Below are 26,432 nucleotides of genomic sequence, written 5' to 3'. Positions count from 1 at the left end.
ACCATGTGTTCACTTCTTCTCTCATCCACCATGTGTTCACTTCTTCTCTCATCCACCATGTGTTCAGTTCTTCTCTCATCCACCATGTGTTCACTTCTTCTCTCATCCACCATGTGTTCACTTCTTCTCTCATCCACCATGTGTTCACTTCTTCTCTCATCCACCATGTGTTCACTTCTTCTCTCATCCACCATGTGTTCACTTCTTCTCTCATCTACCATGTGTTCACTTCTTCTCTCATCCACCATGTGTTCACTTCTCCTCTCATCCACCATGTGTTCACTTCTTCTCTCATCCACCATGTGTTCACTTCTTCTCTCATCCACCATGTGTTCACTTCTTCTCTCATCCACCATGTGTTCACTTCTTCTCTCATCCACCATGTGTTCACTTCTTCTCTCATCCACCATGTGTTCACTTCTTCTCTCATCCACCATGTGTTCAGTTCTCCTCTCATCTACCATGTGTTCAGTTCTTCTCTCATCCACCATGTGTTCACTTCTCCTCTCATCCACCATGTGTTCACTTCTTCTCTCATCCACCATGTGTTCACTTCTTCTCTCATCTACCATGTGTTCACTTCTTCTCTCATCCACCATGTGTTCACTTCTTCTCTCATCCACCATGTGTTCACTTCTCCTCTCATCCACCATGTGTTCACTTCTCCTCTCATCTACCATGTGTTCACTTCTTCTCTCATCCACCATGTGTTCACTTCTTCTCTCATCCACCATGTGTTCACTTCTCCTCTCATCCACCATGTGTTCACTTCTTCTCTCATCCACCATGTGTTCACTTCTTCTCTCATCCACCATGTGTTCACTTCTTCTCTCATCCACCATGTGTTCACTTCTTCTCTCATCCACCATGTGTTCACTTCTTCTCTCATCCACCATGTGTTCACTTCTTCTCTCATCCACCATGTGTTCACTTCTTCTCTCATCCACCATGTGTTCACTTCTTCTCTCATCCACCATGTGTTCACTTCTTCTCTCATCCACCATGTGTTCACTTCTTCTCTCATCCACCATGTGTTCACTTCTTCTCTCATCTACCATGTGTTCACTTCTTCTCTCATCCACCATGTGTTCACTTCTTCTCTCATCCACCATGTGTTCACTTCTTCTCTCATCCACCATGTGTTCACTTCTTCTCTCATCCACCATGTGTTCACTTCTTCTCTCATCCACCATGTGTTCACTTCTTCTCTCATCCACCATGTGTTCACTTCTTCTCTCATCCACCATGTGTTCACTTCTTCTCTCATCCACCATGTGTTCACTTCTTCTCTCATCCACCATGTGTTCACTTCTCCTCTCATCTACCATGTGTTCAGTTCTTCTCTCATCCACCATGTGTTCACTTCTTCTCTCATCCACCATGTGTTCACTTCTTCTCTCATCCACCATGTGTTCACTTCTCCTCTCATCCACCATGTGTTCACTTCTTCTCTCATCCACCATGTGTTCACTTCTCCTCTCATCCACCATGTGTTCACTTCTTCTCTCATCCACCATGTGTTCAGTTCTTCTCTCATCCACCATGTGTTCACTTCTTCTCTCATCCACCATGTGTTCACTTCTTCTCTCATCCACCATGTGTTCACTTCTTCTCTCATCCACCATGTGTTCACTTCTTCTCTCATCCACCATGTGTTCACTTCTTCTCTCATCTACCATGTGTTCACTTCTTCTCTCATCCACCATGTGTTCACTTCTTCTCTCATCCACCATGTGTTCACTTCTTCTCTCATCTACCATGTGTTCACTTCTTCTCTCATCCACCATGTGTTCACTTCTTCTCTCATCTACCATGTGTTCACTTCTTCTCTCATCCACCATGTGTTCACTTCTTCTCTCATCTACCATGTGTTCACTTCTTCTCTCATCCACCATGTGTTCACTTCTTCTCTCATCTACCATGTGTTCAGTTCTTCTCTCATCCACCATGTGTTCACTTCTTCTCTCATCCACCATGTGTTCACTTCTTCTCTCATCCACCATGTGTTCACTTCTTCTCTCATCCACCATGTGTTCACTTCTTCTCTCATCCACCATGTGTTCACTTCTTCTCTCATCCACCATGTGTTCACTTCTTCTCTCATCCACCATGTGTTCACTTCTTCTCTCATCCACCATGTGTTCACTTCTTCTCTCATCCACCATGTGTTCACTTCTTCTCTCATCCACCATGTGTTCACTTCTTCTCTCATCTACCATGTGTTCACTTCTTCTCTCATCCACCATGTGTTCACTTCTTCTCTCATCCACCATGTGTTCACTTCTTCTCTCATCCACCATGTGTTCACTTCTTCTCTCATCTACCATGTGTTCACTTCTTCTCTCATCTACCATGTGTTCACTTCTTCTCTCATCCACCATGTGTTCACTTCTTCTCTCATCTACCATGTGTTCACTTCTTCTCTCATCCACCATGTGTTCACTTCTTCTCTCATCTACCATGTGTTCACTTCTTCTCTCATCCACCATGTGTTCACTTCTTCTCTCATCCACCATGTGTTCACTTCTTCTCTCATCCACCATGTGTTCACTTCTTCTCTCATCCACCATGTGTTCAGTTCTTCTCTCATCCACCATGTGTTCACTTCTTCTCTCATCCACCATGTGTTCACTTCTCCTCTCATCCACCATGTGTTCACTTCTTCTCTCATCCACCATGTGTTCACTTCTCCTCTCATCCACCATGTGTTCACTTCTCCTCACATCCACCATGTGTTCACTTCTCCTCACATCCACCATGTGTTCACTTCTTCTCTCATCCACCATGTGTTCAGTTCTTCTCTCATCCACCATGTGTTCACTTCTTCTCTCATCCACCATGTGTTCACTTCTTCTCTCATCCACCATGTGTTCACTTCTTCTCTCATCCACCATGTGTTCACTTCTTCTCTCATCCACCATGTGTTCACTTCTTCTCTCATCCACCATGTGTTCACTTCTTCTCTCATCCACCATGTGTTCACTTCTTCTCTCATCCACCATGTGTTCACTTCTTCTCTCATCCACCATGTGTTCACTTCTCCTCTCATCCACCATGTGTTCACTTCTTCTCTCAAACATTTCACATAGAGATCTCCAGCATTTGGGAAAAACTAGGAATAAGCGCCTCACAGTTGTGTGCCTCCACCAAAAAGTCAAGTTGCAGTTTACATCCATGTCTGTCCAGATTCATCAAATATATTTGACATCCATGTCTGTCCAGATTCAATAATAAAAGGTAGTAAGTGACACAAGTGTGTGTATATATATATATATATATATATATATATATATATATATATATATATACCGTATTTCCTCTATTAGTGGCCTCTATTCCATTACTGGCCTCTGCTCTAATATAGGCCGGGGGCACGGCCTGTTCGGGCAAATAAAGGCCCCTCCCTCAATACAGGCCGGGTAAAAAAAAACAAAAAAACAAAGGAGCAAAAACTACGGTGAATACGGTACTGTAAAACACAACGCATCTACCGTGTGACGTAACCGGACGTAACGCAGAGACCAAACAAACCAGACGAAAGTTTGACGTTAAGTTTAAAGAGAGCGTTGTGCAATATGCAGCGGAACATTTGGTACAGTGTGATGTGGAATCAGCCCTTCAAGCAGAGCCTGCACGATGCCTACGACGAGTGGATAGCTGGGGACGCAGATAAGACAGCTGGAGGTGGAAACCTAAAAGCGCCTGCTCGACGCCTGCTTGTGGACTGGGTGATTGCCGCCTGGGACAAGCTGGACAAGAATCTGATCAAAAAGTCCTTCCAAGTTTGTGGACAGTCTGTGAAAACCAAACGGGAGTCAAGACAACCTCATCCACTGCTTCAAGCAGGGACAGCCCTGCGCCGCTGAGGCTCTCGCCCAGCTGCGTTAGCGGGACCAGGAGAACAGACAGGCAGCCGAGGATGAGGAAGATGAAGAGGAACTGGTCAACAATGAACTTGTTGTTCTGAATGATGTTGATGATGATCCTCCACGCGGAGGATACCGACATACTAGATGAGGAGGATACTGAGTGACTGAGTGACCACCAATATTTATTTGCGTTGTTTGGTTTTATGCAATATTTTGCAATAAAAGTCATGAAAATAAAGGAGTATGTCCATGAGAGTTTAATATTAAGAAATAAAGGCCTCACTCGATTACTGGCATCTGCTCTAATATAGGACGGGGGCTCTCTGCGGCTCAGTAAATACAGGCCCCGGTTACTATTAGAGGAAATACGGTATATATATATATATATATATATAATCATACGTGTCAATAGTGATGACTTCCATTTCCATTGACTTCCCACTACTTTTGGGAAGACAACCCTTCACATAGGGAATAGTGGCAGTGTGTTGCTTGGGCTTTAGTGGACTGGCAGGAGATGAGCAGATTTCTCCTCTTTCTCCAGCACACAGAGAGAGGAGAGCCCTGACCCCTGTTGACCTATGGGGAGGGGGGGAGGGGGGGAGGGAGGGAGGGATGGAGGCGGGGGAGGGAGGGAGGGAGGGAGGGAGGGAGGGAGGCGGGGGAGGGAGGGAGGGAGGGAGGGAGGGAGGGATGGAGGGAGGCGAGGGAGGGAGGGAGGGAGGGAGGGAGGGAGGGAGGGAGGGAGGGAGGCGGGGGTAGAGGGAGGAGGTGGAGTGACAGGGGGAGAGACACAGGAGGAATGTGAGATTACAGCCACTATCTCCAGCAGATACTGACCGTCCGTCTCCTCACTCCTTCAGCCCGTAGATAGGAGGGGAGGGGAGGGGGAGGAAGAGGAAGAGGAGGAGAGGGAGCCGACAATGAAGAGGAAGAGAGAAAACGTGGATGTAAGACCAGGGATGCACCATATTGGATGTTCTGCCGATATCCGCTACGCCGATATTTTCAAACTCTTCTGGTCGATTGTTATTGCCGATATATATACGCACATTTGTCTCCGCCTACAATTTCAGAGAACATCAAGTCTCTCCTGTGGTGGAATGAAGACATCATCATGCCTGCTCTTATCATGATGATGTCCCACAGAGATAAACACAAGGCTTTTCAAAATGGACACCTTCACTACGTGGAGCATGGAGCATGTGGCCATAATTAAAGTGTCATATCGGCAGAAATGTTCGTTTGGGGCCCGAATGCCGATATTTCATTTTCAGAGCCTTTACCAGCCGATAGCGATGCCGTGCCGATATCACAGCGCCCCCTAGAGGAGAGCATCAAATAGTTTAGAGGAGAGGAGGAAGAGGACAGTAGAGCAAGGGAAGGGAGGGGAGGAACACAAGGTGATGGGGTGAGTGTGCATGTGTGTAGGTGTGTGTGTGTGTGTGCCCGTGCATTGCCACACACATACACACACAGGCGCGTGAGCGTGCACACACACACACACACACACACACACACACACACACACACACACACACACACACACACACACACACACACATAATCTGTATACTCAGGACATCACTGATAATAAAGGAAATCTTAGAAATGAGAGACTATCAAGCAGGAATCAATCAGTGGGGTTTGTTGTCCAGGAGGATGGCGCCATGCTGAGATAAAAGACAGGCGGACGTCTGGGGAGGCAGGAGAGGAGGAGGAGAGGGGAGAGGAGGAGGGGAGGGGAGAGCAGAGGAGATGAGAGGGGAGAGCAAAGGAGATGAGAGGGGAGGAAAGAGGAGAGGAGGGAGTGGAGAGGGGAGGGAAGAGGAGAGCAGGGGAGGAGAGAGGAGAGGAGGGGAGGAGAGGAGGGAGTGGAGAGGGGAGGAGAGGAGAGGGGAGGGAAGAGGAGGGGGAGAGAAGATAGTGGAGAGGGGAGGGGAGGGGAAGAGAGGAGACAGACAGGCTAAAACGTAAGGGGCTAAAAACTTAAGCCAATGCGGAAGTGTTTTAAACCTGCATACTTTCTAATGGCCTGCAGGGGGTGACTCCACTGGCTGCAAAAAAAAAAGTCTGATTGTATGGAAGTAAATGGGAAAATGAGCCTACATAGTACTTCTCACATAATGTTAATTTATTATGGTCCCATTTGAAGTCAAGTTGATTTGATTGTATTTGATTTGATTGTAAAATAGACGGTAAAGCAGACGATGCTTTGGGGTGTGATTGACAGGTGGCCTGTCCAGTGATCAAGCAGCTCGCCGATCACAGACAGAGAGCAGGCGGCGCTGTGGCTCTGTGGGAAACCCCTGGTTTCATCATGCTGCTTCTGGCTCCAAATAAACCAAGATGGCCACCATCAAAATGCCAAACTGCAGGCTTCAAAACGGGAGTTCACAAACCAATGGGTGACGTCACCGTGCATATATGTATCTAGTCTATAGGAATAACATATATGTATCTAGTCTATAGGAATAACATATATGTATCTAGTCTATAGGAATAACATATATGTATCTAGTCTATAGGAATAACATATATGTATCTAGTCTATAGGACTAACGTGGATATGGACTCTGGGTTGAAGTGGGTTTGGACTGGATTAGACTGGTAGGATCTGGAGCTGGACTGGATTAGACTGGGAGGATCTGGAGTTGGACTGGATTAGACTGGTAGGATCTGGAGTTGGACTGGATTAGACTGGTAGGATCTGGAGTTGGACTGGATTAGACTGGGAGGATCTGGAGTTGGACTGGATTAGACTGGGAGGATCTGGAGTTGGACTGGATTAGACTGGTAGGATCTGGAGTTGGACTGGATTAGACTGGGAGGATCTGGAGTTGGACTGGATTAGACTGGTAGGATCTGGAGTTGGACTGGATTAGACTGGGAGGATCTGGAGTTGGACTGGATTAGACTGGGAGGATCTGGAGTTGGACTGGATTAGACTGGGAGGATCTGGAGTTGGACTGGATTAGACTGGTAGGATCTGGAGTTGGACTGGATTAGACTGGGAGGATCTGGAGTTGGACTGGATTAGACTGGTAGGATCTGGAGTTGGACTGGATTAGACTGGGAGGATCTGGAGTTGGACTGGATTAGACTGGTAGGATCTGGAGTTGGACTGGATTAGACTGGGAGGATCTGGAGTTGGACTGGATTAGACTGGGAGGATCTGGAGTTGGACTGGATTAGACTGGGAGGATCTGGAGTTGGACTGGATTAGACTGGGAGGATCTGGAGTTGGACTGGATTAGACTGGTAGGATCTGGAGTTGGACTGGATTAGACTGGGAGGATCTGGAGTTGGACTGGATTAGACTGGTAGGATCTGGAGTTGGACTGGATTAGACTGGGAGGATCTGGAGTTGGACTGGATTAGACTGGGAGGATCTGGAGTTGGACTGGATTAGACTGGGAGGATCTGGAGTTGGACTGGATTAGACTGGGAGGATCTGGAGTTGGACTGGATTAGACTGGTAGGATCTGGAGTTGGACTCTGTGTTATGTTGAACTACGTTCAGTAATTGGAGATACAAAACACAGCAGAAGATGAACGAGGATAAGACAAGAGAGCCAGGTAGTGACAGCCAAGGTAAATTAATAGTGTGTGTGTGTGTGTGTGTGTGTGTGTGTGTGTGTGTGGTGTGTGTGTGTGTGTGTGTGTGTGTGTGTGTGCGCGCGTGTGTGTGTGACTGTGTGTGCACGCACGTGTGTGTGACTGTGTGTGCACGCACGTGCGTTTGGTGTGTGTGTGTGTGGTGTGTGTGTGTGTGTGTGTGACTGTGTGTGCACGCACGTGCGTTGGTGTGTGTGTGGTGTGTGTGTGTGCGCGCGTGCGTGTGTTCAAGTCCACGCTCTCTGACAGGAAGTCAGTCCCTGCAGCATCAGTATCATATGATTAGATGGACTCGCACATGATGCACCAGACGCAGCCAAATGATAGGCCTCCATCCGGCCCCCCCCCCACCCCACACACACACACACACACACACACACACACACACACAGTTGTTCATTTCCAGCCACTGACACACATGTAGCTGATAAGGTGTTTATTCATCGTCTGTGTGTTATCCGACCCTGTGACCCGGCCCTGACCTTTAACCTTTCCAATTGAAATCCCTTCAGTGACTTTGAGCTCTCACTTGAGTCGGCCAGCAGCACAACATCAGCCGCAGCCTGCTCACCTGTGTGCTGCAGCCTGCTCACCTGTGTGCTGCAGCCTGCTCACCTGTGTGCTGCAGCCTGCTCACCTGTGTGCTGCAGCCTGCTCACCTGTGTGCTGCAGCCTGCTCACCTGTGTGCCGCAGCCTGCTCACCTGTGTGCTGCAGTCTGCTCACCTGTGTGCTGCAGCCTGCTCACCTGTGTGCTGTGTGCTGCAGCCTGCTCACCTGTGTGCTGCAGCCTGCTCACCTCAGGCATTTTACGCAAATATGTGGGTCAACCTCACACTAATTGCAACAAAACCAAACTCAACTGATTTTGTATCCTCAATATGTCCTCAATGAAGGAAAAAAAGTGTTAAGGAAATGTATGAAGGGAAAGTTTTGAAAATGACCTAAATATGATGGTAGCCTATGGAAGCCTATGGAAGCCTTTTTTTTTTTTTTTTTTTAATGTGCCATAAATCTCATCACTTATATCCTGTATGTGTTTTTTGCTTCAAGGAGAAAATAAAAAAAATAAAAAATAAAATAAAAATAAATGTTAAAAAATAAATAAAAAAAGGTTTTTGGTAGCATCATCTAGGTAATTTTCAAAATTTTCCCTTCATACATTTCCTTAACACTTTTTTTCCTTCATTGAGGACATATTGAGGATACAAAATCAGTTGAGTTTGGTTTTGTTGCAATTAGTGTGAGGTCAAGTGACATTTTTACTGGACTACACCTGTGTGCTGCAGCCTGCTCACCTGTGTGCTGCAGTCTGCTCACCTGTGTGCTGCAGCCTGCTCACCTGTGTGCTGCAGCCTGCACCAGAGTTCACCCACTAGCGATGCGCGGATGAGCTTTTATGCCATCCTAATCCGCGTGTATGCATGAACCGTCCGCCCGCCATAAATCCGCACAAATTATTTCATACTATTTATAGATCTGCGCCCGCCATTCACCCGCCATTTCACAACGCTATAAAAGGATCTAACTTACGGTTTCTGCTGCCGTTGGTGCGATCGCTGCTGTCCAAGACTCCAAATAAACTTCCATGCTGTATTATGTCCAGTCCACCACTTGCCCTCATGTAGTTTACTCGGCTAACGCTATAGCTTTAAGTTTAGTTTACTGGATTGCCTCATTGTATGGGAAAATACAAACGCGTCTTCTCTTCAAACACGTCTATAGCGGGGACTCCTTTTTGAGGGTGACATCATTGACCATATATGGACTAAAAGTGGAGCCTAGCAACCTAGGACATGGCTATTGTTTTGTTTACGGCCGTGGGTCCTTTGGGGGATCTACAATAGTCGACTAAGAATGTGCCTGACGAAAAATGTAGCTTAAAATACGTTCATAGACTAGAGAACGTAATTCATATTCTTTTTCCTCATTAATGATACATCGTTTCAACCGCCCGCAACGCATCCGCTACTAATCAGAATGTTTATTTGTATGATCCAGCCCGCCCGCCCGCGGGGTGGGATAACTGCGGCCCGCGCATCACTATCACCGACTGATTCAAACTACGCTCACATTTGTGCCGCTCCACTCTAGAGCTCTCCATGGTGCTGAATAGCCATTTTTGCCCATTTAGTCAGCCCTAATTCAACCGAATTAAAAAATCCGGCTCCGTTAGGTCACCTGTAGGGGGCGCTCTTTATACTTCCTGAAAGATTCAGCGCGATTCAGAACACAATTTCTGCTCACACACACACACACACACACACACACACACACACACACACACACAGAGACTTCGAATATATATGATTCATACGGTGTTATGAGCCATCACAGGTATATTGGGATTATAAAGAATATATACTATAAGGAATTATGAAACACTTCAATTTCTATTCCTGCACAAAACATATCAATACAAGCACTTTCAATGACCCATGTCCATTTATGTAGATTTTCAAAAACTTTCAAGGCCTTGATCTTTCTTTTTAATTCACAAGCGTTCAAGGACATTTCAAGGAGCCGTGGGAACCCTGTTTCCATGATATAATATTATAATACAGTAACACACACCTGTGCTCCTGACTGGAACAGGAGGTGAGAGATTGAAGCCCTGAGCCCCCACACACACTACAGGATCGTCTGTATGACCTCACACACACTACAGGATCGTCTGTATGACCTCACACACACTACAGGATCGTCTGTATGACCTCACACACGCTACAGGATCGTCTGTATGACCTCACACACACTACAGGATCGTCTGTATGACCTCACACACGCTACAGGATCGTCTGTATGACCTCACACACACTACAGGATCGTCTGTATGACCTCACACACACTACAGGATCGTCTGTATGACCTCACACACACACTACAGGATCGTCTGTATGACCTCACACACGCTACAGGATCGTCTGTATGACCTCAGACACGCTACAGGATCGTCTGTATGACCTCACACACACTACAGGATCGTCTGTATGACCTCACACACACGCTACAGGATCGTCTGTATGACCTCACACACGCTACAGGATCGTCTGTATGACCTCACACACGCTACAGGATCGTCTGTATGACCTCAAACACACTACAGGATCGTCTGTATGACCTCACACACACTACAGGATCGTCTGTATGACCTCACACATACTACAGGATCGTCTGTATGACCTCACACACACTACAGGATCGTCTGTATGACCTCACACTCACTACAGGATCGTCTGTATGACCTCACACACACTACAGGATCGTCTGTATGACCTCACACACACTACAGGATCGTCTGTATGACCTCACACACACTACAGGATCGTCTGTATGACCTCACACACACTACAGGATCGTCTGTATGACCTCACACTCACTACAGGATCGTCTGTATGACCTCACACACACTACAGGAACGTCTGTATGACCTCACACTCACTACAGGATCGTCTGTATGACCTCACACACACTACAGGATCGTCTGTATGACCTCACACATACTACAGGATCATCTGTATGACCTCACACATACTACAGGATCGTCTGTATGACCTCACACACACACTACAGGATCGTCTGTATGACCTCACACACGCTACAGGATCGTCTGTATGACCTCACACTCACTACAGGATCGTCTGTATGACCTCACACACACTACAGGAACGTCTGTATGACCTCACACACACTACAGGAACGTCTGTATGACCTCACACACACTACAGGAACGTCTGTATGACCTCACACACACTACAGGATCGTCTGTATGACCTCACACACTACAGGATCGTCTGTATGACCTCACACACACTACAGGATCGTCTGTATGACCTCACACACACTACAGGATCGTCTGTATGACCTCACACACGCTACAGGATCGTCTGTATGACCTCACACACACTACAGGATCGTCTGTATGACCTCACACACACACTACAGGACCGTCAGTCCAAGTGGACGTTTGAAGAAAATTTGATGAAATTCTGTCAAGGCGTTCCTGAGATACTGCATTAACGAGCATGAAACGAGCGGCTGGGAGGTCACAGTGACCTTGAACTTTGACCACCAAAATCTAATCAGTTCATCCTTGATCCTTGATTCGAAGTGGACGTTTTGAGGCAAATAAAAAAAAATCAGTCAAGGCATTCCTGAGATATCGCGTTAACGAGCTTGAAAATGGTATTCGAGAGGTCACAGTGACCTTGCCCTTTGATCACCAAAATCTAATCAGCTCATCCTTGCATCCAAGTCGACGTTTGAGCCAAATTTGGACGAAATTCCGTCAAGCCGTTCCTGAGATATCGCGTTGACGAACTTGGGAATTGCGTTCGTGAGGTCACAGTGACCCTGAAGTTTGACCTTTGACCACCAAAATCGAATCAGTTCATCCTTGAATCGAAGTCGACGTTTGAGGCAAATTTGTTGAAATTCCGTCAAGGCTTTCCTCAGATATCGCGTTAACGAACATCGGACGGACAACACAACCCGAATCCATAATGCCTCCGGCCTGGCTATTGCGGGCGGAGGCATAAAAAAAGCACCTAAAAGTGGTATGGTAACAGTGACTAAACCTTTGCAATTGGTTAATTGCATTGCGTTTGACCTCTCACCTCTGTCTCCTCGTCATCTGTGCTGTCGTCTGATTGGATGGTTCCCGGGTAGGGGCCCCACGTTGTGTCTGGACACAGATCTGTGCGAGCCACCAGCGCGCCGTCGTTACCTCCTTCACTGAACTCCAGGTCATCTAGACAGGCAGGGAGAGAGATAAGAGATGCATACTGAAATGAGCCCACAGGAGACTCAGACCCATACCTGGCTTTGACATATTCAGCCCATACTGGCCTTTTATTCAAAAAGTAGCTGTGGTCCACCACCTACTGTATGTGATTAGAACTCATTCCAGTGTGATGTGGGAGGATTTGACTCATTAAACCTGCCACTTAAACATACCATTTAAAGCGTTTTTAGGGCCTATATGCTGCTCATCAAGTTTCAAGAATATAAATTGAACGGCATGAAATATTAGGTCATATAAGACTTTGGGTCTTCTAGTTTCATATGATACCAATATCTTAAATAATAATAATAAAAAATTCTATTTATATAGCACACTTTAAAATCCAAGGACTTCACAAGGTGCTTTACAGATGCATGATAAAAGCAATCAAACAAGGATAAATAAAAATAAATAAAAATAGCTACTAAAAGAATAAAAAGATAAAAGGATAAAAAAAAATAAAAAAATGAAAATGACACACACACACACACACACACACACACACAGCACAGCAGAGCATACAGCACACACACACACACACACACACACACACACACACACACACACACACACACACACACACACACACACACACACACACACACACACACACACACACACACACACACAGCACATCACAGCACAGAACAGCACACAACAATCTGAACAGAAAGAGCAAAAGTAGACAACTGAGCATGAGCTGAACCCTCTGGACTGGCCAGCAGGGGGAGTGTGGTGCCAGCTGAGCTGCAGGGCCCGGTTCAAACAGGGGGAAACTTCTGGTGCACTTCCTCAAAGTGATAACTGTAGAAGGATGGGAGTGAAGGCTGTGGTCGGAGGCTGCCTCAGAGCAGATAGAGCCAGATAGAGCCAGATAGAGCCAGGCAGGGAAGACTTATCCGTCTATTTTAAACCATAGGACAGGCCTGCGCTCGCTCTATATATAGAGTCTATAGAGTCTCTGTACACATCTGGGAAGACATCAGCTAGTTTGAGTGATATTTAGCGACTGGACGGGAGTAATAGCAACTCCCTCAGTTAAGATGGCGTGCCTTAAGGGGTTTGCTCCTGGACATGGTGCAAAAACAATACCCCCTCTCTCTTTCTCTTAAATCTCTCTTTCTCTATGACTCTCTATCGCTCTGTCTCTCTCTCTCTCTCTCATAGACGCACATGCACCAAATCTGCCCCCCCCCCCCCTCGCCCCTGCCTTGCCCCGCCCCCTCCACGGTGGGTTCAGGCGAGTTGTTTGGCGGGGGTCGCTCTAAAGTGGCGTGGCCGATAAGACTGTTTGTCTAACACTCTCCATGTCAAAACACTCATCTATCTTCCCTGTATCTTTCCCCACCAGAGAACAACGGACACACGCTGATAAAATGGCTTTCCCACAGCCGGGGGGTGCGAGCGAGCGAGCGGGGACCAGGAAGGAGGGTGGTGAGGAGGGGGGAAGAGCGGGGACCAGGAAGGAGGGTGGTGAGGGGGGGGGGGGGGGGCAGGGGGGCAGTGAGAAGTATGAGGCTGCGTCCTTTAATGCCAATCAGTGGCCAATCACACATCAGAAAAGACTGTAGGGGGAGGAGTCACACCAGAAGCGCCGCATTTCTCTTTAGAGCTGCAGTGACGCCTCCTGCCCACTACACTGTGCTAAATTATCGAATTTGACAAGAGAGGAGCGAGACTGGAGGTGACCCGATGTTATACGGTACACGGCATCGGAATCAGCGACCAGCCGACAAAGTTCTTGATTGGTGAAAAACTGGTACCGATATTACGAATCACACTGTAACCAGCCCTGCCCTGCTGGCTGGTACCGGTATTGATATGCTCCTCATATCTCACACTGTAACCAGCCCTGCTGGCTGGTACCGGTATTGATATGCTCCTCGTATCTCACACTGTAACCTGCCCTGCTGGCTGGTACTGGTATTGATATGCTCCTGGTATCTCACACTGTAACCGGCCCTGCTGGCTGGTACTGGTATTGATATGCTCCTGGTATCTCACACTGTAACCTGCCCTGCTGGCTGGTACCGGTATTGATATGCTCCTGGTATCTGACACTGTAACCGGCCCTGCTGGCTGGTACCGGTATTGATATGCTCCTGGTATCTCACACTGTAACCTGCCCTGCTGGCTGGTACCGGTATTGATATGCTCCTGGTATCTCACACTGTAACCGGCCCTGCTGGCTGGTACTGGTATTGATATGCTCCTGGTATCTGACACTGTAACCGGCCCTGCTGGCTGGTACTGGTATTGATATGCTCCTGGTATCTCACACTGTAACCGGCCCTGCTGGCTGGTACTGGTATTGATATGCTCCTGGTATCTCACACTGTAACCTGCCCTGCTGGCTGGTACCGGTATTGATATGCTCCTGGTATCTCACACTGTAACCTGCCCTGCTGGCTGGTACTGGTATTGATATGCTCCTGGTATCTGACACTGTAACCGGCCCTGCTGGCTGGTACCGGTATTGATATGCTCCTGGTATCTCACACTGTAACCGGCCCTGCTGGCTGGTACTGGTATTGATATGCTCCTGGTATCTCACACTGTAACCGGCCCTGCCCTGCTGGCTGGTACCGGTATTGATATGCTCCTGGTATCTCACACTGTAACCGGCCCTGCTGGCTGGTACTGGTATTGATATGCTCCTGGTATCTCACACTGTAACCTGCCCTGCCCTGCTGGCTGGTACCGGTATTGATATGCTCCTGGTATCTCACACTGTAACCGGCCCTGCTGGCTGGTACTGGTATTGATATGCTCCTGGTATCTCACACTGTAACCTGCCCTGCTGGCTGGTACTGGTATTGATATGCTCCTGGTATCTCACACTGTAACCTGCCCTGCTGGCTGGTACTGGTATTGATATGCTCCTAGTATCTCACACTGTAACCGGCCCTGCCCTGCTGGCTGGTACTGGTATTGATATGCTCCTGGTATCTCACACTGTAACCCGCCCTGCCCTGCTGGCTGGTACTGGTATTGATATGCTCCTGGTATCTCACACTGTAACCGGCCCTGCCCTGTTGGCACATGAGAGCTGGACAGCGATGCCAGACGCAACAAGAGCTGACCTGATCTGTTGTTCTCGGGTCAGAGTGGGCTGAATCTTTCATTGGATGAGCCGGGCATGGGGGGCGGGGCTCGGGTTCACGCATATTCCTGAGGGGCGGGGCCATTAGCATTAGGGATTCACCGATATGAAAATTTTGGCCGATGCCGATAACCGATATTAACATTGCTGTTATTGCCGATAACCGATATTTACCGATGTCGATATGATCTGTATAAAACCACATTTTTATGATCATCACATTTTGTACATACTGAAAAACACATGTTAACACTGAATTTGAGAAAGTTATGCATTTCTTTATTTGCAAAGCCTTTGGAAAAGCCCATAAATCATAGATTTACTGCATTATTTCATATCGATGTGAAGAATTTGGCTGATAATGATAACCGATATTAACATTGCAACATCCGACCGATACCGATACGACCGATATGTTAAAAAATGACTAACATCGGCCGATACCGATATGATTGCCGATATATCGTGCATCCCTAATTAGCATGTTGTTGTTGTTGATACATGGCTGAATTAATAAGCATAATATATCCAGCAGGTCTGCCCTCACCAAACCCCATAGCCCTCCAACTCTTTAGGGTTCAAGCGCCAGCCCAAACACAAACTCCCCAGCCGGTCAGCCCGTCTGGCCAGTTTAACAAGCTGACCGTTATGAGTCTGCAGTCCAGCGTCTGGCCAGTTTAACAAGCTGACCATTATGAGTCTGCAGTCCAGCGTCTGTCCGGCCAGTACCTTATCTCCCATCAGGCTACTGGGGTTTTGGCCACTCAGTCTGAACCTGCTTATCTCGGCACTCCATCAATGTCCAAGTCCTCCTCCGTCTCATTGGCCAATCCTCTCCGCATGGACTCTTATCAGCTTGACCAGCTCCGCTGACCCCCATTGTGAGGATCTGACCTCAGTCAGCCAACACAGATATTAACTTAGAAACAGGCTGAGCACACGGGTTTACTTAACTTAGAAACAGGCTGAGCACACGGGTTTACTTTGTCAGTTATTACGGCTAAACGCGTGTTCTCCTGCTCCCTTCACCACCTGTTGCATCACATCCTTTCATCTGGCCAGGGGGGCGCTCACGGTCATGGAGGGGGAGGGGGACAACCTGAACAACCACACAACCTTTCCTGAGCCGTGGTTTGAGGTGTGCTTGATTTACGTTGATAATCGTAGCACTTTTAAAAATAATTCCATATTATGCCATAGTCCATTCAACAACGCTATATTCTTCAGGGGGCCACATTGTCAGAAAGCTAAGGGCCCGGGGGGGCAGATATTTCCCTGAGCTGTTATTAGCATCAGCGGCACCACATCCTCAAATGTTAGATTTGACTACATTGCAAAAGTCGCCTCATCATAGCCTCATGTTTTTTTGTTTTTTTTTCCTTTCAGAAACATACATTAAAAAACACATCAAAATGAATCCACAGATGAAACACGGAAACAGGACTTGATTGTTATCTGCTGATGAAGCCTCTGTGTCATCGAGAGAGGGGGGGGGAGAGAGAGGGGAGAGAGATGGACAGAGAGACAGAGAGAGAGGGGAGAGAGAGAGGGGAGAGAGATGGACAGAGAGACAGAGAGAGAGAGAGAAGTGAGACAGAGAGAGAGAGAGAGAAGTGAGACAGAGAGAGAGAGAGAGAGAGAGAGAGAGAGGGAGAGAGGGAGAGAGGACTGTGTTACTGTAACCTGCGACCCTTGTGTTTGGTAGGCAGGGAATGTACCGCTGCTCTACCCGGAAGCCCGACCTGTTAACCTTCTGAATACGACGTTTTTATCTTATTCATCAAGAAGCTGTTTTCCCAGTGTAAAAAAAAAGATAACCTATCAATGTCGCAGCCTATTTTCTATCATATTATAGTCATATATCTTTGTTACTTATGTGATTGAGAATTGTTATTAATGACATATGACATGATGTAATAGCTTGTTCCTGTTATAGGGCAGCATGAATGACTCAACTGAGCGCTTGTATCAGCCAATCTACTACAGAAATTAATCCTCGCTGCTCATGGGTTCATATGAAGTGCTATCGTGCACCTGAACTAATCAGTGTTGCTTGCTAATCCCAGCAGGTTAAACTAATGAGTGCTGCTTGCTAATCCCAGCAGGTTAAACTAATGAGTGCTGTTTGCTAATCCCAGCAGGTTAACTAATGAGTGCTGTTTGCTAATCCCAGCAGGTTAAACTAATGAGTGCTGTTTGCTAATCCCAGCAGGTTAAACTAATGAGTGCTGTTTGCTAATCCCAGCAGGTTAACTAATGAGTGCTGTTTGCTAATCCCAGCAGGTTAACTAATGAGTGCTGTTTGCTAATCCCAGCAGGTTAACTAATGAGTGCTGCTTGCTAATCCCAGCAGGTTAAACTAATGAGTGCTGTTTGCTAATCCCAGCAGGTTAACTAATGAGTGCTGCTTGCTAATCCCAGCAGGTTAAACTAATGAGTGCTGCTTGCTAATCCCAGCAGGTTAAACTAATGAGTGCTGTTTGCTAATCCCAGCAGGTTAACTAATGAGTGCTGTTTGCTAATCCCAGCAGGTTAAACTAATGAGTGCTGTTTGCTAATCCCAGCAGGTTAAACTAATGAGTGCTGTTTGCTAATCCCAGCAGGTTAACTAATGAGTGCTGTTTGCTAATCCCAGCAGGTTAACTAATGAGTGCTGTTTGCTAATCCCAGCAGGTTAACTAATGAGTGCTGCTTGCTAATCCCAGCAGGTTAAACTAATGAGTGCTGTTTGCTAATCCCAGCAGGTTAACTAATGAGTGCTGTTTGCTAATCCCAGCAGGTTAAACTAATGAGTGCTGTTTGCTAATCCCAGCAGGTTAAACTAATGAGTGCTGTTTGCTAATCCCAGCAGGTTAACTAATGAGTGCTGTTTGCTAATCCCAGCAGGTTAACTAATGAGTGCTGCTTGCTAATCCCAGCAGGTTAACTAATGAGTGCTGTTTGCTAATCCCAGCAGGTTAACTAATGAGTGCTGTTTGCTAATCCCAGCAGGTTAACTAATGAGTGCTGCTTGCTAATCCCAGTAGGGATGTCGACGGTTAACCGTTAACCGGTTAACCGCCGACAACGTCATTGGTCGGTTAAGCATGTCGGTCAAACGGTTAATTTGCATATTAAATTGGCATACAACGTGTTGCCAATATGGTGTTTTTTTTTCCCTCCTTCGCGGTAAGCAACAATGTTAACTAGCCTAAGTAGTTACTGTAGCAGCATTATATAGGAATTAAAAGCTCCTGCCACTGCCAGAACAACATTCATTTAGAGAAAGGCTTTTCCAAATGGAAAAGCAGTGTGCACTGCCACTGTCCGCCTCTCCCCCCGCGTGCGAGATGTGCTCTGTGATAAACTCAGCTCCACACATGCGCCACACCCCCGCCTCCCCTCTGCTTTGACCAGACGGGAGAAGACGCCCTGCCCTGTGCAGAGTCAGACTACAGCGAGCCAGTCAGTCATGCTCCTTCTGTGTTTCAGCCGCTGTCATGAGACCATGAGGTTACTTTCAATGGCGCGTTTCAAAACAAGCTGCGTCTTCCACATCGATTCACTGAGGAATCCACACTTTTACCGTAAATTGAGTTCTCTCCGGGTCTGTCTGTCTCTCAGGTGTAATAATCCCACAACGATTACAGCAAGAGTGAGAATGCTCTTCTAAACACATCGGCTATTAATATATAATTATTTCTCTGCATCTCATATTAGATCGGTAAAAAGTTTGGACAGCCTGCCTCATTTGTTCATCCTCCCGAGTCCCGCAATGCTGACAGCTGTCAGCGTGCGGACTTGCTGCACTCGTCGTCATGTCGTGCAGCCGGACACACAGAGAGCATACAGCCCTCGTCGCAGATAAAGAGAGAGAGGGAGAAGCGTGGAGAGAGAAGCAAACTATTTTTTTGCACATCTCAAAAGCAGGTAAACCACTGTTGAATTAGTGAGAATGTCAGAAGGAGAGAGCAATAAGCGCTTCGTCAGTGCGCCCTGCAGCGTGAAGGCTTGGGGCGGTGTCTTGATGTGCTATTCAAAGTGGAAATTCGTTCAATTAGCGACACGTTTCGTTCTGAGCTTTTAAAATTAGTTTCTGCTGGTTTTATTAGACTATTTACGACACATGCAGTAAGATAATTCATTTAAGAATTGTGAGCGTGAGTATGGGTTTTTTCCCTCCGTATTTCCCCCTTCTGCAAATGCGTGCAGCTCCTCATAGCCTATCCGAGGAATGTTTTTGTTTAGATGGCTGGAGGATTTAACTTGTCTTCTCGTTTTGTTAATGTGTTTTTTTCTGCTTGTAGATGTAAAAATAAACGCTTTCTACTGAAAAAAAATCAAGCATTTGGTAGGCCTAAGGTTTAATGGGGCACAGACAGTAAAATAGCGCATTTTAATCTTCTCAGTTAACCGACAGTTGTCGGCTAATGAGTGTCGGTTGTCGGTCAAGAAAAATTATGATTTTCGACATCCCTAAATCCCAGCAGGTTAAACTAATGAGTGCTGCTTGCTAATCCCAGCAGGTTAAACTAATGAGTGCTGCTTGCTAATCCCAGCAGGTTAAACTAATGAGTGCTGCTTGCTAATCCCAGCAGGTTAAACTAATGAGTGCTGTTTGCTAATCCCAGCAGGTTAAACTAATGAGTGCTGCTTGCTAATCCCAGCAGGTTAAACTAATGAGTGCTGTTTGCTAAGCCCAGCAGGTTAGCTAATCCCAGCAGGTTAGCTAATGAGTGCTGCTTGCTAATCCCAGCAGGTTAAACTAATGAGTGCTGCTTGCTAATCCCAGCAGGTTAAACTAATGAGTGCTGTTTGCTAAGCCCAGCAGGTTAGCTAATCCCAGCAGGTTAGCTAATAAATGCTGCTTGCTAATACCAGCCCATCATTCTCATGGAGACCATTTCAAAACTTTTCCAGGAATTTTCCAGCATCCATAATAGAATTTCCATGTCATGTGATGTGACTCTGAATCAGCACCAGAACTTATTAGGACACTGGACAAACAGGACACGTCGTGGATTTACGTCAACAGCTACAATTTGCCATCATGATACATTACGTGGAAGCTTATCCACGGAAAATTACAGTCACAATTAATTTCATGACACACAATAACATGCCATTAGTTTTCCAAAACTTTCCAAGAGTTGACTAATTCCATGACTTTTCCAGGCCTGGAAAATGAGGTTTTTGACATTCGATGGCTTTTCCAGGTCGCAATCAGCACAGCACGTCTGTCTGATGCTGCTAGATGATGCTGCACTCCCAAAAACACAAGGCAGGTTGAGGTGGTTCACCAAGCTCCACACAATACACACTGCACTACTCATTTAGCTCTGTGTGTGTGTGTGTGTGTGTGTGTGTGTGTGTGTGTGTGTGTGCACATACACACACACTCACACACACACACACACACACACACACACACACACACACACACACACACACACACACACACACACACACACACACACACACACAGCCTTATCAATACGGACACTTCAGCAGTCACTGGGGCGTCCAGGCGTCTTTGACGAGCCAACACAATAAAACAATCAGTTCATCATTAATAACATGACTAACACAATTAACCAATGAGTGGGAGAGAGAGGGACAGACCCACAGAGAGAGAGGGGGAGAGAGGGAGAGAGAGAGAGATGGGGGGGGGGGGGGGAGAGAGGGACAGACCCACAGAGAGAGAGAGAGGGGGGAGAGAGAGAGGGACAGACCCACAGAGAGAGAGAGGGGGAGAGAGAGAGAGGGAGAGAGAGGGACAGACCCACAGAGAGAGAGAGGGGGAGAGAGAGAGAGAGGGAGAGAGAGGGACAGACCCACAGAGAGAGAGGGGGGGGGAGAGAGAGAGAGACCCACAGAGAGAGAGAGGGAGAGAGAGAGAGAGAGAGAGAGACAGACCCACAGAGAGAGAGAGAGAGAGAGAGACCCACAGAGAGAGAGAGGGAGAGAGAGAGAGAGAGAGAGAGACAGACCCACAGAGAGAGAGAGAGAGAGAGAGAGAGACCCACAGAGAGAGAGAGGGAGAGAGAGAGACAGACCCACAGAGAGAGAGAGAGGGAGAGAGAGAGAGACCCACAGAGAGAGAGAGGGAGAGAGAGAGAGAGAGAGGGGGAGAGAGAGAGGGACAGACCGACAGAGAGAGAGAGAGGGGGGAGAGAGAGAGAGAGAGGGACAGACCGACAGAGAGAGGGAGAGAGAGGGGGGGGGCAGACCCACAGAGAGAGAGAGAGGGAGAGAGAGAGAGCAGAAGGCTGAGTTGGCAGGATAGATGTTCAGAAGAACAGAGCAGGAGTGTTGATGTCACTTCTGGACTGCGTCAAATAAAACCTTTACTGAACTTCTAGTGTCACATGATGTTATTCCAGTCCTGCAGTGGGAATCTGTCTACTGTGTCACAGAGACTTCACTCACTAGGCAATGATCAACTCAACCCCATCAGCGTGTAGGTCAACCTAACTTAGTAGCAGGTCGTCAAACACACACACACACACACACACACACACACACACACACACACACACACACACACACACAGGGACCTTCATCGACCAATACGGGAAGAGCATCCTCAGCGCCGGCCGGCCTGATTGGATATCACAGAGGAAGAGGGAGGAGGGGGAGAAGAAGAGAAACAGGTGTAACCCAACACTGACGACGTCCTCTAACCGGCCTAATTGATTTTTAAAAAGACTATTGTTGATATCAAATGAGCGCATCGCGGCGGCCATATTGATTTTGGGACAGCGTACAACAGGAAATCTTTATCTGCGTGGCGCTCCGACCCCGCGCTAATAGCTGGGGTTTCACCTCTGCTGAATGACAAAAGCCAACGCTTTGCCTCCTCTCTTCTCCCCTCTGGTCCTCCTGGGAGACACAGGACAAACCTCTGGTCCTCCTGGGAGACACAGGACAAATAAGGACAGAGACACCAGAGGAGAGACAAGCTGCATGAACCTGTTTACACAGAGAGACTAATCCCATCTGTCCATTTCCTTTCACTCTCAAGCAACGCCTCCTGTTTAAATACAATCACCTGACAGCGAGGAGGTTCACCGGCAGGACATAGCAGGTGGGAGGATCACACTATTCCATCCAGGTCCCCTCCCCCCGAACAGGTACGCCGACCAACCAGAGGAGGCGCTAGTGCAGCGACCAGGATACATACCCTCTTGTCCGGCTTCCCACCCGCAGACACGGCCAATTGGCTGTCTCTCTCCACCTCTCTCTCTCTCTCTCCACCTCTCCATCTCCACCTCTCCATCTCCACCTCCACCTCTCTCTATCTCCACCTCTCTCCATCTCCACCTCTCTCTCTCCCCACACCTCTCTATCTCCACCTCTCTCTCTCTCCACACCTCTCTATCTCCACCTCTCTCTCTCACTCTCCACCTCTCTCTCTCCACACCTCTCTCTCTCCACACCTCTCTCTCCATCTCCACCTCTCTCTCCACACCTCTGTATCTCCACCTCTCTCTCTCTCCACACCTCTCTCTATCTCCACCTGTCTTCTCCACCTCTCTCTCACTCTCCACCTCTCTCACTCTCCACCTCTCTCTCTCCACACCTCTCTCTCTCCCTCTCCACACCTCTCTCTCCCTCTCCACCTCGCTATATCTCCACCTCTCTCTCTCTACACCTGTCTCTCTCTACACCTCTCTCTCTCTCTCCGTCTCCCTCCACCTCTCTCTCTCTCCCTCTCCACCTCTCTCTCTCTCTCTCTCCCTCCACCTCTCTCTCTCCCTCCACCTCTCTCTCTCTCTCTCTCTCTCTCTCCACCTCTCTCTCTCTCTCCACCTCTCTCTCTCTCTCTCCACCTCGCTCCCTCCCTCTCCACCTCTCTCTCCCTCCACCTCTCTCTCCCTCCACCTCTCTCTCTCTCTCTCTCTCTCCCTGATCTTCCACACAGCACCCCTGGGTGCCTGGACTCCGGCGTGCTGGGCTCAGCTCAGATAGACAGGATCTCCTGCTCAGGACCATTTTACCCTCTGTTGCTTCAGGCTGAGATAAGACACCTGCGTTAGCTCCGCTAATCAGATGAGCTTCAACAGAACTTTATCATTGACATTTACCTGTTTACCCAACTAATTTCTCTTAACTGCACTGCTGAACTTTTATCTGCAGAATACATAAAGAGCAAGACGCAAACATGCAAATTCACAAATATGCCAAGAAAGATAAAATAATGGAAAAAATAAAGGGGGGAAAACTTGAAGCCGTTTTTTCTTGTTCAGAGGACGAAGAGGTGAAAACAGAACATCTCCTCCTCCTCACCAAAGACAGACAGGAAAGTAAAGTTCACTTGCAAAAACTTCATTTTGGAGTTCAGACACCTGACTGGTGGTGGAGGTGGAGGTGGTGGTGACTCGTGGTGGAGAGTAGGGCTGTAGCGAGCTGCAACTGCTCGCTACACTAACTCATTATTTTCATTGTCGATTAATCTGACGATTATTTTCTCGATTAATATATTAGTTGTTTGGTCTAAAAAGCTCATCATGACATCCTCAAGTCTTCTTTTGTCCTGTCCAAAAGTCCACAACCCAAAGAGAATCCCTTTGCTGTCATAGAAGACTAAAGACACAAGAACATATTTCCAGCTGGAATGAGAGAATTTTTGTATTTAATTATTTTTTGTGTGTGTCTAAACCAGTGGTTCCCAAACTGGAGTACGCGTACCCATAGGGGTACATGGAGGTACTACAAGGGGTACTTGTGAAAATAAATGAAACGATAAATCTGCCCAGGAGGCACTAATTGCAACTCTTTCACTCAATTTCGTATTTTGTAATGATATATTCTTCAAAAGTTATCATTCATTCATTGCATCATGATGCTATAGTTTTCTCTTGCAGTCTTCTAAGCTCAATGTTGTAGTCGGGTAAAGGGGGTACTTGGGTTCTGAAGTTAGGGAAAGGGGGTACTTGGGTTCAGAAGTTAGGGAAAGGGGGTACTTGGGTTTTGAAGTTAGAGAAAGGGGGTACTTGGGTTCTGAAGTCAGGGAAAGGGGGTACTTGGGTTCTGAAGTTAGGGAAAGGGGGTACTTGGGTTTTGAAGTTAGGGAAAGGGGGTACTTGGGTTCAGAAGTTAGGGAAAGGGGGTACTTGGGTTTTGAAGTTAGAGAAAGGGGGTACTTGGGTTCTGAAGTCAGGGAAAGGGGGTACTTGGGTTCTGAAGTTAGGGAAAGGGGGTACTTGGGTTCTGAAGTTAGGGAAAGGGGGTACTTGGGTTCTGAAGTCAGGGAAAGGGGGTACTTGGGTTCAGAAGTTAGGGAAAGGGGGTACTTGGGTTCAGAAGTTAGGGAAAGGGGGTACTTGGGTTTTGAAGTTAGAGAAAGGGGGTACTTGGGTTCTGAAGTCAGGGAAAGGGGGTACTTGGGTTCTGAAGTTAGGGAAAGGGGGTACTTGGGTTTTGAAGTTAGGGAAAGGGGGTACTTGGGTTCAGAAGTTAGGGAAAGGGGGTACTTGGGTTTTGAAGTTAGAGAAAGGGGGTACTTGGGTTCTGAAGTCAGGGAAAGGGGGTACTTGGGTTCTGAAGTTAGGGAAAGGGGGTACTTGGGTTTTGAAGTTAGGGAAAGGGGGTACTTGGGTTCTGAAGTCAGGGAAAGGGGGTACTTGGGTTCTGAAGTTAGAGAAAGGGGGTACTTGGGTTCAGAAGTTAGGGAAAGGGGGTACTTGGGTTCTGAAGTTAGGGAAAGGGGGTACTTGGGTTTTGAAGTTAGGTAAAGGGGGTACTTGGGTTCAGAAGTTAGGGAAAGGGGGTACTTGGGTTCTGAAGTTAGGGAAAGGGGGTACTTGGGTTCTGAAGTTAGGGAAAGGGGGTACTTGGGTTATGAAGTTAGGGAAAGGGGGTACTTGGGTTCTAAAGTTAGGTAAAGGGGGTACTTGGGTTCTGAAGTTAGGTAAAGGGGGTACTTGGGTTCTGAAGTTAGGTAAAGGGGGTACTTGGGTTCTGAAGTTAGGGAAAGGGGGTACTTGGGTTCTGAAGTTAGGGAAAGGGGGTACTTGGGTTCTGAAGTTAGGGAAAGGGGGTACTTGGGTTCTGAAGTTAGGGAAAGGGGGTACTTGGGTTCTGAAGTTAGGGAAAGGGGGTACTTGGGTTCAGAAGTTAGGGAAAGGGGGTACTTGGGTTCAGAAGTTAGGGAAAGGGGGTACTTGGGTTCAGAAGTTAGGGAAAGGGGGTACTGAAGCCAAAAAAGTTTGAGACCCACTGGCCTAAATTAATGATGAATCGATTATAAAAACTAGAAAGCGAGCATGTGCACACGTTCCATTCTAGCCTTCCGTGCCTCGTCATCGTCCTCCTTCTCCTCATCATCGCTCATGTTTGTTTTCGCTCGAGGTCTCGTCCGCTTTGCGTGGCTCGCAGACACAGCCTTGCTCGCCCGGCGCAGATGCAGCCTCGCCCGGCGCAGACGCAGCCTCACCCGCACTCACACGCCCAACTGGGTGATGTGTCCTGCCGCTGCAACATCCGCTCTCCAATGATAGTGTGGTGAGATAGTTAGCGATGAATTTTCTGTCAATCGACTAATCGATTAATGGTTGCAGCATCTCTAGTTTTGACAAAATGACGCTGCTCCTATTCTCAACCGTTTAGATTATTCACGTGTTCAGATTCAAATTCGAGGAACTGTGAGTAAATCATAGTAAAATATGAAGTTATGTCATCTGAGTGACAGGAAGTGAGTGCATGTGTACCATGCACTCACTTCAACGAGTGTGTGTGTGTGTGTGTGTGTGTGTGTGTGTGTGTGTGTGTGTGAGCACGTACTGTACTGTATGTGTGTGTGTGAGCACGTACTGTATGTGTGTGTGTGTGAGCACGTACTGTATGTGCACGCCAGCCTTTCCCATCCACACTCCCACCTCCATCTCTCGCAGCCTCCCCCCCTCTCTCCCCCCCCCCGCTCTCTCCTCCCCCCCCTCTCTCTCTCTCCTCCCTCTCCCTCTCTCTCTCTCTCTCTCCTCCCCCCCCCTCTCCCTCTCTCTCTCTCCTCCCCCCCCCTCTCTCTCTCTCTCTCTGCTGCTATAGCCTTTCACAAATTGAAAGTGGAGACCTTCCAGAAA

General features: G+C 47.5%; 1 protein-coding gene across 1 annotated transcript in view; it reads right to left on the bottom strand.

Annotated features, from left to right (window-relative positions):
* Positions 1 to 25,687, bottom strand: part of zfpm1 (zinc finger protein, FOG family member 1) — a gene marked incomplete at both ends in the record, with an annotated part of 64,624 nt that extends 38,937 nt beyond the window's left edge. The window contains 3 exons of the mRNA XM_083654825.1: positions 12,103 to 12,236; positions 22,208 to 22,264; positions 25,630 to 25,687. Of these exons, the coding sequence (XP_083510951.1) occupies positions 12,103 to 12,236; positions 22,208 to 22,264; positions 25,630 to 25,687 (249 nt within the window). The remainder of the gene's footprint in view (positions 1 to 12,102; positions 12,237 to 22,207; positions 22,265 to 25,629) is intronic.
* Between the last annotated feature and the right edge of the window lie 745 nt (positions 25,688 to 26,432).

This window comes from Poromitra crassiceps (genome assembly GCF_964638095.1).
Source record: "Poromitra crassiceps genome assembly, chromosome: 18".
Lineage (NCBI taxonomy): Eukaryota > Metazoa > Chordata > Actinopteri > Beryciformes > Melamphaidae > Poromitra > Poromitra crassiceps.
This window is presented reverse-complemented; position numbering and strand designations above follow the sequence as displayed.